The sequence below is a fragment of the Corticium candelabrum genome, chromosome 9 (assembly GCF_963422355.1).
Source record: "Corticium candelabrum chromosome 9, ooCorCand1.1, whole genome shotgun sequence".
Classification (NCBI taxonomy): Eukaryota; Metazoa; Porifera; class Homoscleromorpha; order Homosclerophorida; family Plakinidae; genus Corticium; species Corticium candelabrum.
This window is the reverse complement of record NC_085093.1, coordinates 5,291,099-5,302,560: the sequence shown is the minus strand read 5'-3', so window position 1 is coordinate 5,302,560 and position 11,462 is coordinate 5,291,099. Positions and strand designations below refer to the sequence as shown.

Below are 11,462 nucleotides of genomic sequence, written 5' to 3'. Positions count from 1 at the left end.
ACGCTAAAACTGCCAGGCCAATCGCCACGAAACCGTGCATGAAGACTGCGTTCCACACCACAATGTAAACGCACCCTTTGGTATTTAGACGGTCTCCTCTCGAGAATTGGACCCCATGTGAAATCTCGCACCCACGCGACCGCGGTGCGACTTCGAATTTTGACACATATGATCCCCATGCAGTCTACAAGAGACGGTCGATTTCTCGCCAATTGAAACTATCTGGGGTTCACTTTACGGGTGGATCTAGTGCATTCTGTACTAGCGACCGGACGGAAGTGAGTCACGAAAGGGACATCTGTTGTTGTTACGGTGGCAATCATAGTCTTATTACCACAATCACATCATCTACCTACAAGACACGGGTATGGACACATGCAGCTAGAGCATATCGATCCATCTAGAGAAGAGCTGTGTGTGTGTGTGTGTGTGTGTGTGTGTGTGTGTGTGTGTGTGTGTGTGTGTGCATGTGTGTGCGTGTGTGTGCATGTGTGTGTGCGTGTGCGTGTGTGTGTATTGATTATATCCGGGTCTTTAGCTAACAAGAATAATAAGTGTTGTGACATGCACAGGAAACGAATTATTCAGGGTCTGTCTTTTCTCCGCCCAATAACTGAATTGTAAAATGGGAATCTGTGTTATTACATTACCCTTCCCCCCCCCCCCCCCGAGAGAACAGGCAAATGAGCTAGTAAGTTATAGTATTCTAAACAACTTTGCCTAAACTTGTCTTGTAATAGGTTTAGCAAGCAGGTTAGGTTAAACTGTCACGTGATAACAGCATGCGTGCTAAAAGATGCTCACTGACGCCGTTGTTTTCATTGCGAAGGATTAAACTTGGCATTGCAGGCGTGTAGCGGTCATTGCAGCAATAAAGGGTCAGCGCTTCAGGAACAATTTGTTGCTCCTTACCCTCCCACCCATATCTCCTTTGGTATTCTAACATGAAAGGCCCAGGGTCAGAGTCCTGGTCTGATAAACGTCTGCAGCAAGGTACCTTACACGCATGCGCCTGCTTGGGCTCTGATCCTCGAGCCCGGGCTGGACTTTTCTTCCGGCAAGTCTGGGAAGTTCGTCCAGTGAAGTTCGTGCGGAGAAGGTATCTGACGACGAAGTTACCTGGTGATATGAGACGCTGAAGATTCGACAAAGGTAAGGAGTCAATAGTTTATTGCGGCATTAGCATGGCTAGTAAGCAGCCACCTTTCAACAAAGCTCAAGTGTCCATCAGGTCAACTCCCACCATAAGGACACACCCTCAACTCTACAATTTCGTTTATCTGTCCGTTTCTCTGTTTAGTAAAAATAAAATTGGAAAACGAACTCTAACACGCTCGAATGACACCAGGCTTAGCAGAAAATCCGTGTTAGTACACATACAAAATTAGCCTCGCGTAGCCAGACCCCTTCAGCCTTGTCATACTTCCGAGGGGGCAATGGGTCTGGTGAACAACCTTTGATGTCGCTGTGTGCCGCCTAGCTAGAAATCAGCTATCCATAAACGGGATTTAGTTTCTTAAACGCTTCACTAAAGACTAGATTAGTATGCACGCAGTGCAACCCCATCTCAATTAGCTTGTCTTGTTTGGAAGAGAACAACTCAAAGACTACAGCTAGAGTCGTTGCTGTTTGTGAAATCTGCATATCTACAGCAAAACGCGGCTGCGGAAACGTTGACGTCGACAGGCTTCCATCTCCTAGGCAATCTGTCATGATGGACGTCCTATGTAGCGTTGTGCGCTCCTGCCACAACGGAGACTGAATGCGAACGTATTAAATGGATGCGAACGTACTCGATGTAAATCAAACGCACAAAAGACATGATACTTTCCCAAACATGTACACAGAACGACAACTCGTCTAACGTTTCGATGACGTCAGCTCCAAGCCATTCCAGATATCGCTCACTCTGGACTGTCTGCGGTCGCTTTTAAAATAGATGTCAAACAGCAAACAGGATCTAGTAGGATCCCATTCAGTCGCCGTTGCGACACGAGCGCACAACGGTAGACGTACGACATCGATCAGTGCCTGCATAAAATCTAAACCTGCCGACGTCAACGTTCCCCCGGCTGCGTTCAACTGCTGATGTAGACATGCAGGTTTCACAAACAGCAACGACTCTAGCTGTACTCTTTCAGTTGTTCTAAGAAACAAGAGCTAGGATTGCACTGCGTGCATACCAATCTCGTCTTTAGTGAAGCGCTTACAAAACTAAATCCGGTCTTTAGATAACCGATTCTGGCTACGCGGCACACAGCCACATCAAAGGCTGCTCACCAGAACCTTTTGTAGCCTGGAAGTATGACGCGGTGAAAACGGGTCTGGCTACGCGAGACTAAACCTCAACCACACCACCACCAACAACGACGACGACGACGACGACAACAACAACAACAACAACCACAACAACAACAACGTCTTACCATGCAGCAAAACCCTCACACATCACCTACTGTACAATATCACATACTGTACTATTATTATGGACGCAGAAACAATAGGCAGCATACGTATTCCTTAGTGAGCTTTGAAACAGAATAAACAAAAGCTAATACAATTCGTGTACCTTGCTTGAACTGCCAGATGCTTCATCCGCACTGACTTTAGCGCCATTGTTTATGCCTGATGTAATAGCATCACTACTACTCGACGTTGATGACTCAGACACTTTAGTCTCACCATGCTGAGCACTAGAGCCTGTACATACATAAATACAAGACTGATTTAATTGAGACACGGTAGTGATAGTAAGTAATGCTTGTGACAACAATAACAAACACTAATCTTTCTCACCAAGCCCAGATGATACACATAGTGCGTCTCGATGGTCAGAGGGTTGAACATTAGGTACTTGAGTTGCTAAGTGATCATCTGCTTTGTCATTTTGTGAAACTGACAACAAAGTTTGAACTTCTGATCGCTTGTTCTGAGTGTTTGGATCAACTCCCGAATGTTTCTTTGCTGTATCACCACGTGAAGACGGTGCTCCCGACGGTCGTTTTAATCCTTTCTTGAAAATCCACGAAGGAAACATACCCTTCTTGTTGTTTACACAGCCCTTCCATTGGCGTGGGTTGGTTTGATTCCACACAATTACCATTTCACCCTTTTCGATAGTCAACTCACCATCACTAAAACAGAAACATCAAACAAGACACCAAAACTGCAGTCACCACCTTACCTTTGTGCCTTGTAATCATGGTATGCTTCAAAAGCTATCATGCTAGGACCAAAATCATCAGTATCTGAATCTTCTTGGAATTCTAACAAACATTGCAAAACACACAAAAAATCTAGCCTTTCTACAAACAAGGAAACAATTTTACCATCCTTCAACTTTGCACTTTCTTGTAAAAACTTATTAATCCTCCATTGCTTCTTAATGCCTGCTTTCCTTAGCTTTTGTTCAGTGACAGCTGCAGCTGAAGAAAGATCTGTGACGCCAACTCTACCAAGACGTCCATGGAAGTCAATAAAGCCAATATGCTTCAGCCAACCAACAAAATCTCCACTGTTCCAGTGACAAACAGCACTGTCTATTGAACCTAAAGACACAACGTTTTCAGCTTCCCCAGTTGTAGTTTCAATGAAAGATAATTGTTGTGTATTATTAGCAGGTGGTTCGTGTTGATCAGAACTTGCTTCCAAAGATGATGGGTCTACTGTTTGAGATGGCTGGAGTTTGTGCTTAGAGATTGTCAAATCAGACCTGGCTGCCTCATCATCTGCACTAGCAGAGGCTGCCAATGGTTGTGAATCACTCCCTGAAGGTTTCTGTTTGCCAACAAGCACCCAAGATGGAAACCAACCTTCCTTCTGATTGACAGTACCTTTCCATCTATGCTTGTCTGACATGTCAGTTACTAAAACTTTGTCACCTCTCTCAATTGTCAATTCGGAATCACTAGACAATAGACATTGACAGTCACAACGTCACAAAAGCAAAATTTGTGTATGAAATGTTCAAGAGTCTTTACCCATTTTGACAATAGCCACGTTCAGCTGTATATAGTTGACCCCTTGAATGTGATGCACCTGTAGAACCATATCAAGTGTCATGGCATAGACTAATGTCTCTAACTAATACACAGCAATATGCTTACCCAATTTCAACATATTGCTTGCAGTCAGTAGTCTCCTTATTGTATTTTTATTGATTCCTGCTCTTTCTAGTTCGTCTGTGCTCACACTTGAAACGGCTTCCAGATCTTCTATCCCTGCATCACAAAGCAATTTGTAGAGATCAGACAGCTGAACCTCTTCCAGCCACTGCTGCAAACTGGTCTGTTCCCTGTATAAACAACAAAATAAAAAAAGATAAAACACTTCCTTATTCATCCTACCCTGTTACTGCAAGAAGTCCACTTTTGCCGCTTGACGCAGTGCTAACCTCTGTGGCTACATCATTCTTTGCTTCTGCAAGCTTAAGCAACGTTGATTCCTCTGTAGCACGTGATGCAGTTGTCACTTGACCTTGATCGACGTTTACCTGTGCAAGCTCTATTGGTACCTCTATAGCATGTGAGTCAGTTGTTGGTTGATCTAGATTGTCCTTTCCCTCTGAAAGCTCAAGCACCTTCAGTTCCTCTGTAGCGTGTGATGAAGAGGTGGTTTGATCGAGATCGTCCTTTCCCTCTGCGACTTCACGCAATGTTGGTACCTCTGCAGCACTTGATGCAGTTGTTCTTGTTGGTTGATTGACAATAATTGGTTCCTTTGCAGTTGCCTCATCTGAAAGCGGCTGTGGACTGCTGGCTGAAGAATTTAGGATTTCATTAAAAATCCTACGCGGAAAGAAGCCTTCCTTTTCATGTACAACTCCTTTCCATCTGTCCTTGTCACCTTTATCCAACACCACCACTAGGTCCCCCTTCTTAATTGTTAGCTCACTGTCACTAAAACGCCATTTACAAGACAGTCACTGTCACATTCAAACAGTTAGGTAGGTAATTTTGACATACTCCGTCGCTTGGTAATCACAGTCGGCAGTAAAAGACGCTGTGGGCACGTGCTGACCGCCATCAGTTTTTCCATCTGCTTTTTCCATATCCATTGATAGTTTACCTTCGACACGTGAATAAATTACGACATTAATCCCACATTTCTCACACCTACCATGAATCTTACCAAATTTCAACGAGCTACAAGCTGTCAAAAGTCTCTCAACGATGTCACTCTGCTCGATTTTTGCCCTCTCAAGGTCCTCCTTCGTAAGGCGAGCAGCAATCTCGAGGGTATTAATTCCAGCGTCAGATAGCGGCTTGTAGCACTCTGACAACCCGCTTTGCTCTAGCCAAGTTTCCATGCGGTGCTTCAACAGAAAAATATCCCCGTATACAACGTGATCATTTAGGAAAGTTGTAAACTAGACATTTCTATTGACTGGATACATGTTTCTCTCTTTCAACTAACAGAAAAACATAGCTGTAAAATGTACATGTCACAGAGTAAACCCTACCTATATAATTGAGCAAGATTTTTCGAGAGAAAGAATCACGTGAGGTGACCACGCCTCCAATTTTTCTTCTCGCAATGCATAACTTACTAACAATCACTAATTATTTAAACGCTACACTATAAGCTAAACTGAAGCACACACGCTTCGACGCGTATTTTAGGTTAGTTCGCGTACCGTTCTCTGGCTTCATACATACGGGCAATCCACGGGGTCTTCAGCAATGGCTGCAGCCAGTGATCCTAGGCCGACGCTGTTTCGGTCAGATGACTTTGCCTACGACAGGGGCAATGACTGGCTTGGTTCAGGCACCTTCGGAGAAGTCTATAGATGTCGCTTGAGAGGTTCTGGTCAACTAGTTGCCATAAAGATTCTCTCGACGCCTAGGAGACTGAAACCTAGGTAAATACACAAAAAGAGCTATAATAGCATTGTTTTACTGCGGTTGACGCAAATCTGCTTTAGTGATGAGAAGACTTTTCTGTTAGAAGTTACCATCCTTCATCGACTGACTGAATGTCCTCACGTTGTTCGATTACTGGGTTTATGCACTGATTATGGCCATTATGCGATTGTAATGGAACATGTAGGAAATGCACTGATCATGGCCATTATGCTATTGTAATGGAGCATGTAGGAAATGGGGATTTGGAGAGCATGTTGCTGTCAGAAGAACGTGAGCATCGTGAAATTAGATAGTGGAGCTGTCGACTGAAGATGAGTTTGGAAATTGCAAAGGGAATGGACTTTTTGCACAGTCTCAACCCTTCAATTATACACAGAGACTTGAAAACAGCCAATGTTTTAGTTGATTGCAATTACTCCTGCAAGGTGAGCATCCATGGGTATCAATCATGGAATTATTGTCAGTACCAGGAACATAACACACAATGGGCTGATGTTGTAATGTTCTCAGAGGTCTTCGTTTTTGTGTCTATCTGTCTGTCTGTGTCTTTGTCTGTTTGTGTCTCTTTGTAAGTATGATATCTGTAGACAGCTTCACATGTTACTATATATATGAAATTTCAGCTGCTAATACCTCAGACGAGTTCAAAATTGGCAGTTAGAGTCAAAGCTTGACAATGACATAATAGTTGTTTACAATTGACATGTTCCATTTATCAAATTGATTAATAAATAAATAAATCCATTCATCAATTCATGTTTTGCCATTTGAAGTTTACGATCAAAGCAATTGTATTTAAAAATTATCACAAATTCTAAACTAATGTCCACAATTGAACACAGAAAAGCACACTTTTCAGTAGGCAGGCAGGTTGTGCAATTCCATTGTAGATGGCTTCTACTTCATGGATGTCTTTGCTGACAGATTATAGACTTTGGATTGTCAACAATGAGAGGAATTTCAAGACGATCAGCAGTTCAATCGAGCAGTATCTCAACTGTGATGGGAACCATTGCATTCACTGCCCCAGAAGTCTTTCTAGACAAAGTAGAGAAGAAACAAGAAACAAAGATTGATGTTTATTCGTAAGTTCTCCGTGTTTTACTCTGAAGTATAGTCATTGAATGCACTGTCCTACTCAGGTATTCTATCATTCTGTGGCAACTGAAAGAAATGAAGCCTGTTTATGGTTGCTCTAGTTTGTACTACTTGTAAGTTTGAATGAGAGTGTCACTATGCTATTTTTATGTAGCTACAATGAGCAGTGCAGTGATTCGTGCAAATGTCCTGGCTAACCAGAGACCTAAACTGAGTGACAACTGCAGTAAAGGCTTTCGACAATTAATTACTCGTTGCTGGAGTGATCAGCCAGACAGCAGGCTAGATTTTGGAGGTAAAACAATTACTAGACATATACTAGGTAAGCTGTGGGTTTATTTTGTTACAATTGTTTGATTTTCTAGAAATAATTACAATGTTTGAAGGGATCATAGGACAAACATCCATCTCATGCAATCAGAGCAGCCGTGGTGGCATAGACAATTTAGCTACAGAAGTAGATGATGGCAATGCGATTAGTAGCATGTCTATTCAACCAGTCTCTGATACAAATGTATCATCATCAGCTTCAATGTTGCTTGACTCTTTTGATGAATCAAATTTGGGATCAACTGCTTCAAGTTCTGCTTCAACGCTTTCCGATGTGGTGCCACATTCAGGTTCTTCCAGCACAGCATTATCAAATACCGTATTTGGATTGAGTCCCAGTCGTACCAGTACAACTCTGCCATTTACATCATCTGTATCATCTGTGACTCAAAGTGAAGTTGATATTCCAACAACTGCATCAGTCAACTTTTTACCCTCTTTACTTTCTCTTTTTTACACGAAAGAAGTGGTCCCATTATACCTCGTATGTTCTCTTATTATCATAACAGGACAGTTGAATTGCAACTGACTTCTCTTGTTTAACTATAGGTGTGTCATATGGTATGGGTGGGTTTTTGGACTCTCTCCCAGTGAAACTCATTGTAACAGTTGAAGAATCTGCAGACAGAATAGGTGATACCATTTTACATGGTCATCGTGATTTAGATAATGGGTTATCTTTTGTTGAAACAGCATGACAGAAACCTGGACGGATTGCTGAGCAGGAGGTTAGTAGTTGTATCATATAAAAACTGTTGACGTTGTTGCCATTACTTTGCAGGCTCATCTTTTACCAAAAAGGTGGACACAGTTGCCCCAACTACCAAAGAGGCATGGCTTTCTTAATTGTATCGGCACAGTCAAAGGCAAGGTGGTAGTTAGTGGCTTTCATAACTTATACCTTTGTGATATCATGTCAAGCGACAATGGTTGGATGAGTCGTGCAACTGTGCCTGAACTAGGAGCTCGAATTCAAACAATTTTTACAGCCAACGATTGCCTGTTTGCCACTTATTATCCCCAACGCAATAGTAGTACTGGCTGGAGCTTGAAAATTAGTGCATATGATATTGATAATAATGTGTGGGGTGATTTCTGTTCTTTGGAACTTGGGTCACAACTGGAATGCTTCAGTGCTGTTTTGGATGGTGACAATATATATATCGTTGGAGGTGAATATCAGTCTGGCACATTGGGCAATGTGTTGATCTATGATATGCGAAGTGGTCAGCAGTCTGGTAGTGCAAAGCTCAAGCAGGCAAGAAAATTGTGTAGCAGTGTTATTATCGATAACATGCTTTGTGTTGTCTGAGGATGGGCCGGTCAGTACATTAACTCTGTAGAAGCCATGTCCATTTCTGACCTTCATTTGTTTAGTCTGCCTGCGACATCACTGTATGGCTGTTCTTGTGCTGTTGCATCAGGAAAGCTCATGGTTGGTGGCGGAAGAATGATGCCTCAATATAATGGAATGATAGGAAATAGTGCATCGTGATTGGACAGCTGGCCTGGTGTTTGGCAGCAGTTGCCATCGATGAGCGACCCTCGTTTTCTGCATGGGATGTGCACTTTTGCAGATGAAATCATTCTAGCAGCCGGAGGGATGCATGACGGCACACTGTCGGATCTGAACACTGTCGAGGCATTGAATATGGAACAGTAGTTTGTAAGCAACACGTAAGTTTGCTGTGTAAGAGGAAAGAAGAGTCCAGATGTCACAGAGTTTGACAATGAGTGTGTTTGCTATAACTGTATTAGTACTCGCTTTTCAGCATATTAGTGCAGTCAAGCAAACCTGTTATGCTGCAATATAATATATATCAATTTTGATAGACTGGAAAATTTAGGTGTAGAATGTTATGCATTGTTTATTAATCTGTTGTGATGTTCATGTATTAAATTTGGTTCCCTTGTACCGTATTGAGTGAAATGGAATCAGTTTTGCCGGAAGGCATTTGATCCAATACATGCCGAGATTTAGCCTCGTCCCCAGACTCACGTGAGCCTGGCAGTGTCCGGTTCTCGTATGACAATTTCAGCCTCCCGTCAGTGACAGCCACAGCTGAAGGAAAATCTGTTATGCCAAGTTTACCAAAAGTACTATAAAAGTTGTAAAAGCAGATACGCTTCAGCCAACCAACCAAATCTCCACTTTGCCAGTGACAAACAGCACTGTCTATTGAACCTGAAGAAACAACATTTTCAGCTTCCCCGGTTGCAGTTTCAATAGAAGCTGATTGTTGTGTATTAGCAGATGGTTCTTGTTGATAACAACTTGCTGGCGAAGATGATGGGTCTGCTGTTTGAGAAGGCTGGAGTTCATGCTTAGAGATTGTCAAGTCAGACCTGGCTGCCTCATCATCTGCACTAGCAGCGACTGGCAATTGTTGAGAATCACGTACTGAAGGTTTCTGTTTGCTATCAAACACCCAAGATGGAAACCAACTTCATACTGATCGACAGTACCTTTCCACCTATGCTTGTCTGACATGTCAGTTACTAAAACTTTGTCACCTCTATCAATTGTCAATTTGGAATCACTAGACAATAGATAATATTGACAGTCAGAACAGAACAGAAGCCAAATGTGCATGAAATGTTCAAGTGTCTTTACTCTTTTTGAAAATAGCCATGTTCAGCTGTATATAGTTGACCCCTTGAATGTGATGCACCTGTAGAACCATATCAAGTGTCATGGCATAGACTAATGTCTCTAACTAATACACAGCAATATGCTTACCCAATTTCAACATATTGCTTGCAGTCAGTAGTCTGCTTATTGTATTTTTATTGATTCCTGCTCTTTCTAGTTCATCCCTGCTCACATGTGAAAGCGCTTCCAGATCTTGTATCCCTGCATCACAAAGCAATTTGTAGAGGTCAGACAGCTGAACCTCTTCCAGCCACTGCTGCAACCTGGTCTGCTCCCTGTATAAACAACAAATTAAAAAAGGTAAAAACACTTAAATTCCTTCTTCATCCTACCCTGTTACTGCAACAAGACCACCAAGGTCATGGAGATTTCCAGTTTTGTCGCTTCACGCAGAGCTAACTTCTGTGGCTATATCATCCTTTGCCTCTGCAAGCTTAAGCAACGTTGATCCCTCTGTAGCATGTGATGCAGTTGTCACTTGACCTTGATCGACGTTTCCCAGTGCAAGCTCAAGCACCATTGATACCTGTAGCATGTGAGGCAGTTGTTGCTTGATCTCGATTGTCCTTTCCCTCTGCAAGCTCAAGCACATTCAGTTCCTCTGTAGGGCGTGATGAAGTGGTGGCTTGATCTCGATTGTCCTTCCCTCTGCAACTTCACGCAATGTTGGTACCTCTGCAGCACCTGATGCAGTTGTTCTTGTTGGTTGATTGACAATAACTGGTTCCTTTGCAGTTGCCTCATCTGAAAGCGGCTGTGGACTGCTGGCTGAAGAATTTAGGATTTCATTAAAAATCCTACGCGGAAAGAAGCCTTCAGTTTCACGTACAACTCCTTTCCATCTGTCCTTGTCACTTTTATCCAACACCACAACTAGGTCCCCCTTCTTAATTGTTAGCTCACTGTCACTAAAATGCCATTTACAAGACGTTCATTGTCATATTCAAACAGTTAGGTAGGTAAGTTTGACATACTCCGTCGCTTGGTAATCACAGTTGGCAGTAAAAGACGCCGTGGGCACGTGCTGACCGCCATCAGTTTTTCCATCTACTTTTTCCACATCCATTGATAGTTTACCTTCAACAAGTGAATAACTTACGACGTTAATCCCACATTTCTGTCACATATCGTCAATCTTACCAAATTTCAACGAGCTGCAAGCTGTCAAAAGTCTCTCAACGATGTCACTCTGCTCGATTTTTGCCATCTTCAGGTCCTCCTTCGTCAGGCGAGCAGCAATCTCGAGGATATTGATTCCAGCGTCAGACAGCGGCTTGTAGCACTCTGACAACACGCTTTGCTCTAGCCAAGTTTCCATGCGATGCTTCAACAGGAAAATAACCCCGTATACAACGTGATCATTTAGGAAAGCTGGCAACTAGACTTTTCTATTGACTGGATACATGTTTCTCCCTTTCAACTAACAGACAAACGTAGCTGTAAAATGTATATGTTACAGAGTAAACCCTACCTATATAAATGAGCCAGATTTTTCGAGAGAAAGAATCACATGAGGT

The 11,462-nt window shown here is 42.6% G+C and overlaps 2 protein-coding genes across 5 annotated transcripts; one reads left to right on the top strand and one right to left on the bottom strand.

The window, feature by feature from the left end:
- Window positions 1-4,114: 4,114 nt before the first annotated feature.
- Window positions 4,115-11,335, bottom strand: LOC134184551 (uncharacterized). 3 transcript variants are annotated; one of them, XM_062652276.1, is made up of 6 exons: window positions 11,086-11,335; window positions 10,920-11,022; window positions 10,775-10,853; window positions 10,278-10,713; window positions 10,033-10,220; window positions 9,088-9,964 (listed from the first exon to the last, which is right to left on the bottom strand). In XM_062652276.1, the coding sequence occupies exons 1-4, from the start codon at window positions 11,261-11,263 to the stop codon at window positions 10,528-10,530; spliced, it is 546 nt and encodes a 181-aa protein (XP_062508260.1). In that variant the 5' UTR covers window positions 11,264-11,335; the 3' UTR covers window positions 9,088-9,964; window positions 10,033-10,220; window positions 10,278-10,527. The 3 variants fall into 3 exon arrangements, with proteins under 3 accessions (XP_062508259.1, XP_062508260.1, XP_062508258.1); XM_062652274.1 differs by having other exon boundaries at window positions 9,281-9,964; window positions 10,278-10,853; window positions 11,086-11,334; XM_062652275.1 differs by lacking the exons at window positions 9,088-9,964; window positions 10,033-10,220 and adding an exon at window positions 4,115-4,294 and having other exon boundaries at window positions 10,278-10,853; window positions 11,086-11,334.
- LOC134184550 (serine/threonine-protein kinase phg2-like) lies at window positions 5,695-9,134 on the top strand. Of its 2 annotated transcripts, XR_009970674.1 has the most exons (9): window positions 5,695-5,860; window positions 5,924-6,289; window positions 6,789-6,949; window positions 7,007-7,053; window positions 7,117-7,257; window positions 7,328-7,776; window positions 7,842-7,925; window positions 7,986-8,614; window positions 8,670-9,134. XR_009970674.1 is itself a non-coding variant. In XM_062652273.1 (8 exons), exons 2-7 carry the CDS (start codon window positions 6,176-6,178, stop codon window positions 7,884-7,886), a joined length of 957 nt encoding a protein of 318 aa, XP_062508257.1. In that variant the 5' UTR covers window positions 5,695-5,860; window positions 5,924-6,175; the 3' UTR covers window positions 7,887-7,925; window positions 7,986-9,134. The 2 variants fall into 2 exon arrangements, 1 of the variants encoding a protein (XP_062508257.1); XM_062652273.1 differs by having other exon boundaries at window positions 7,986-9,134.
- Window positions 11,336-11,462: the final 127 nt, after the last annotated feature.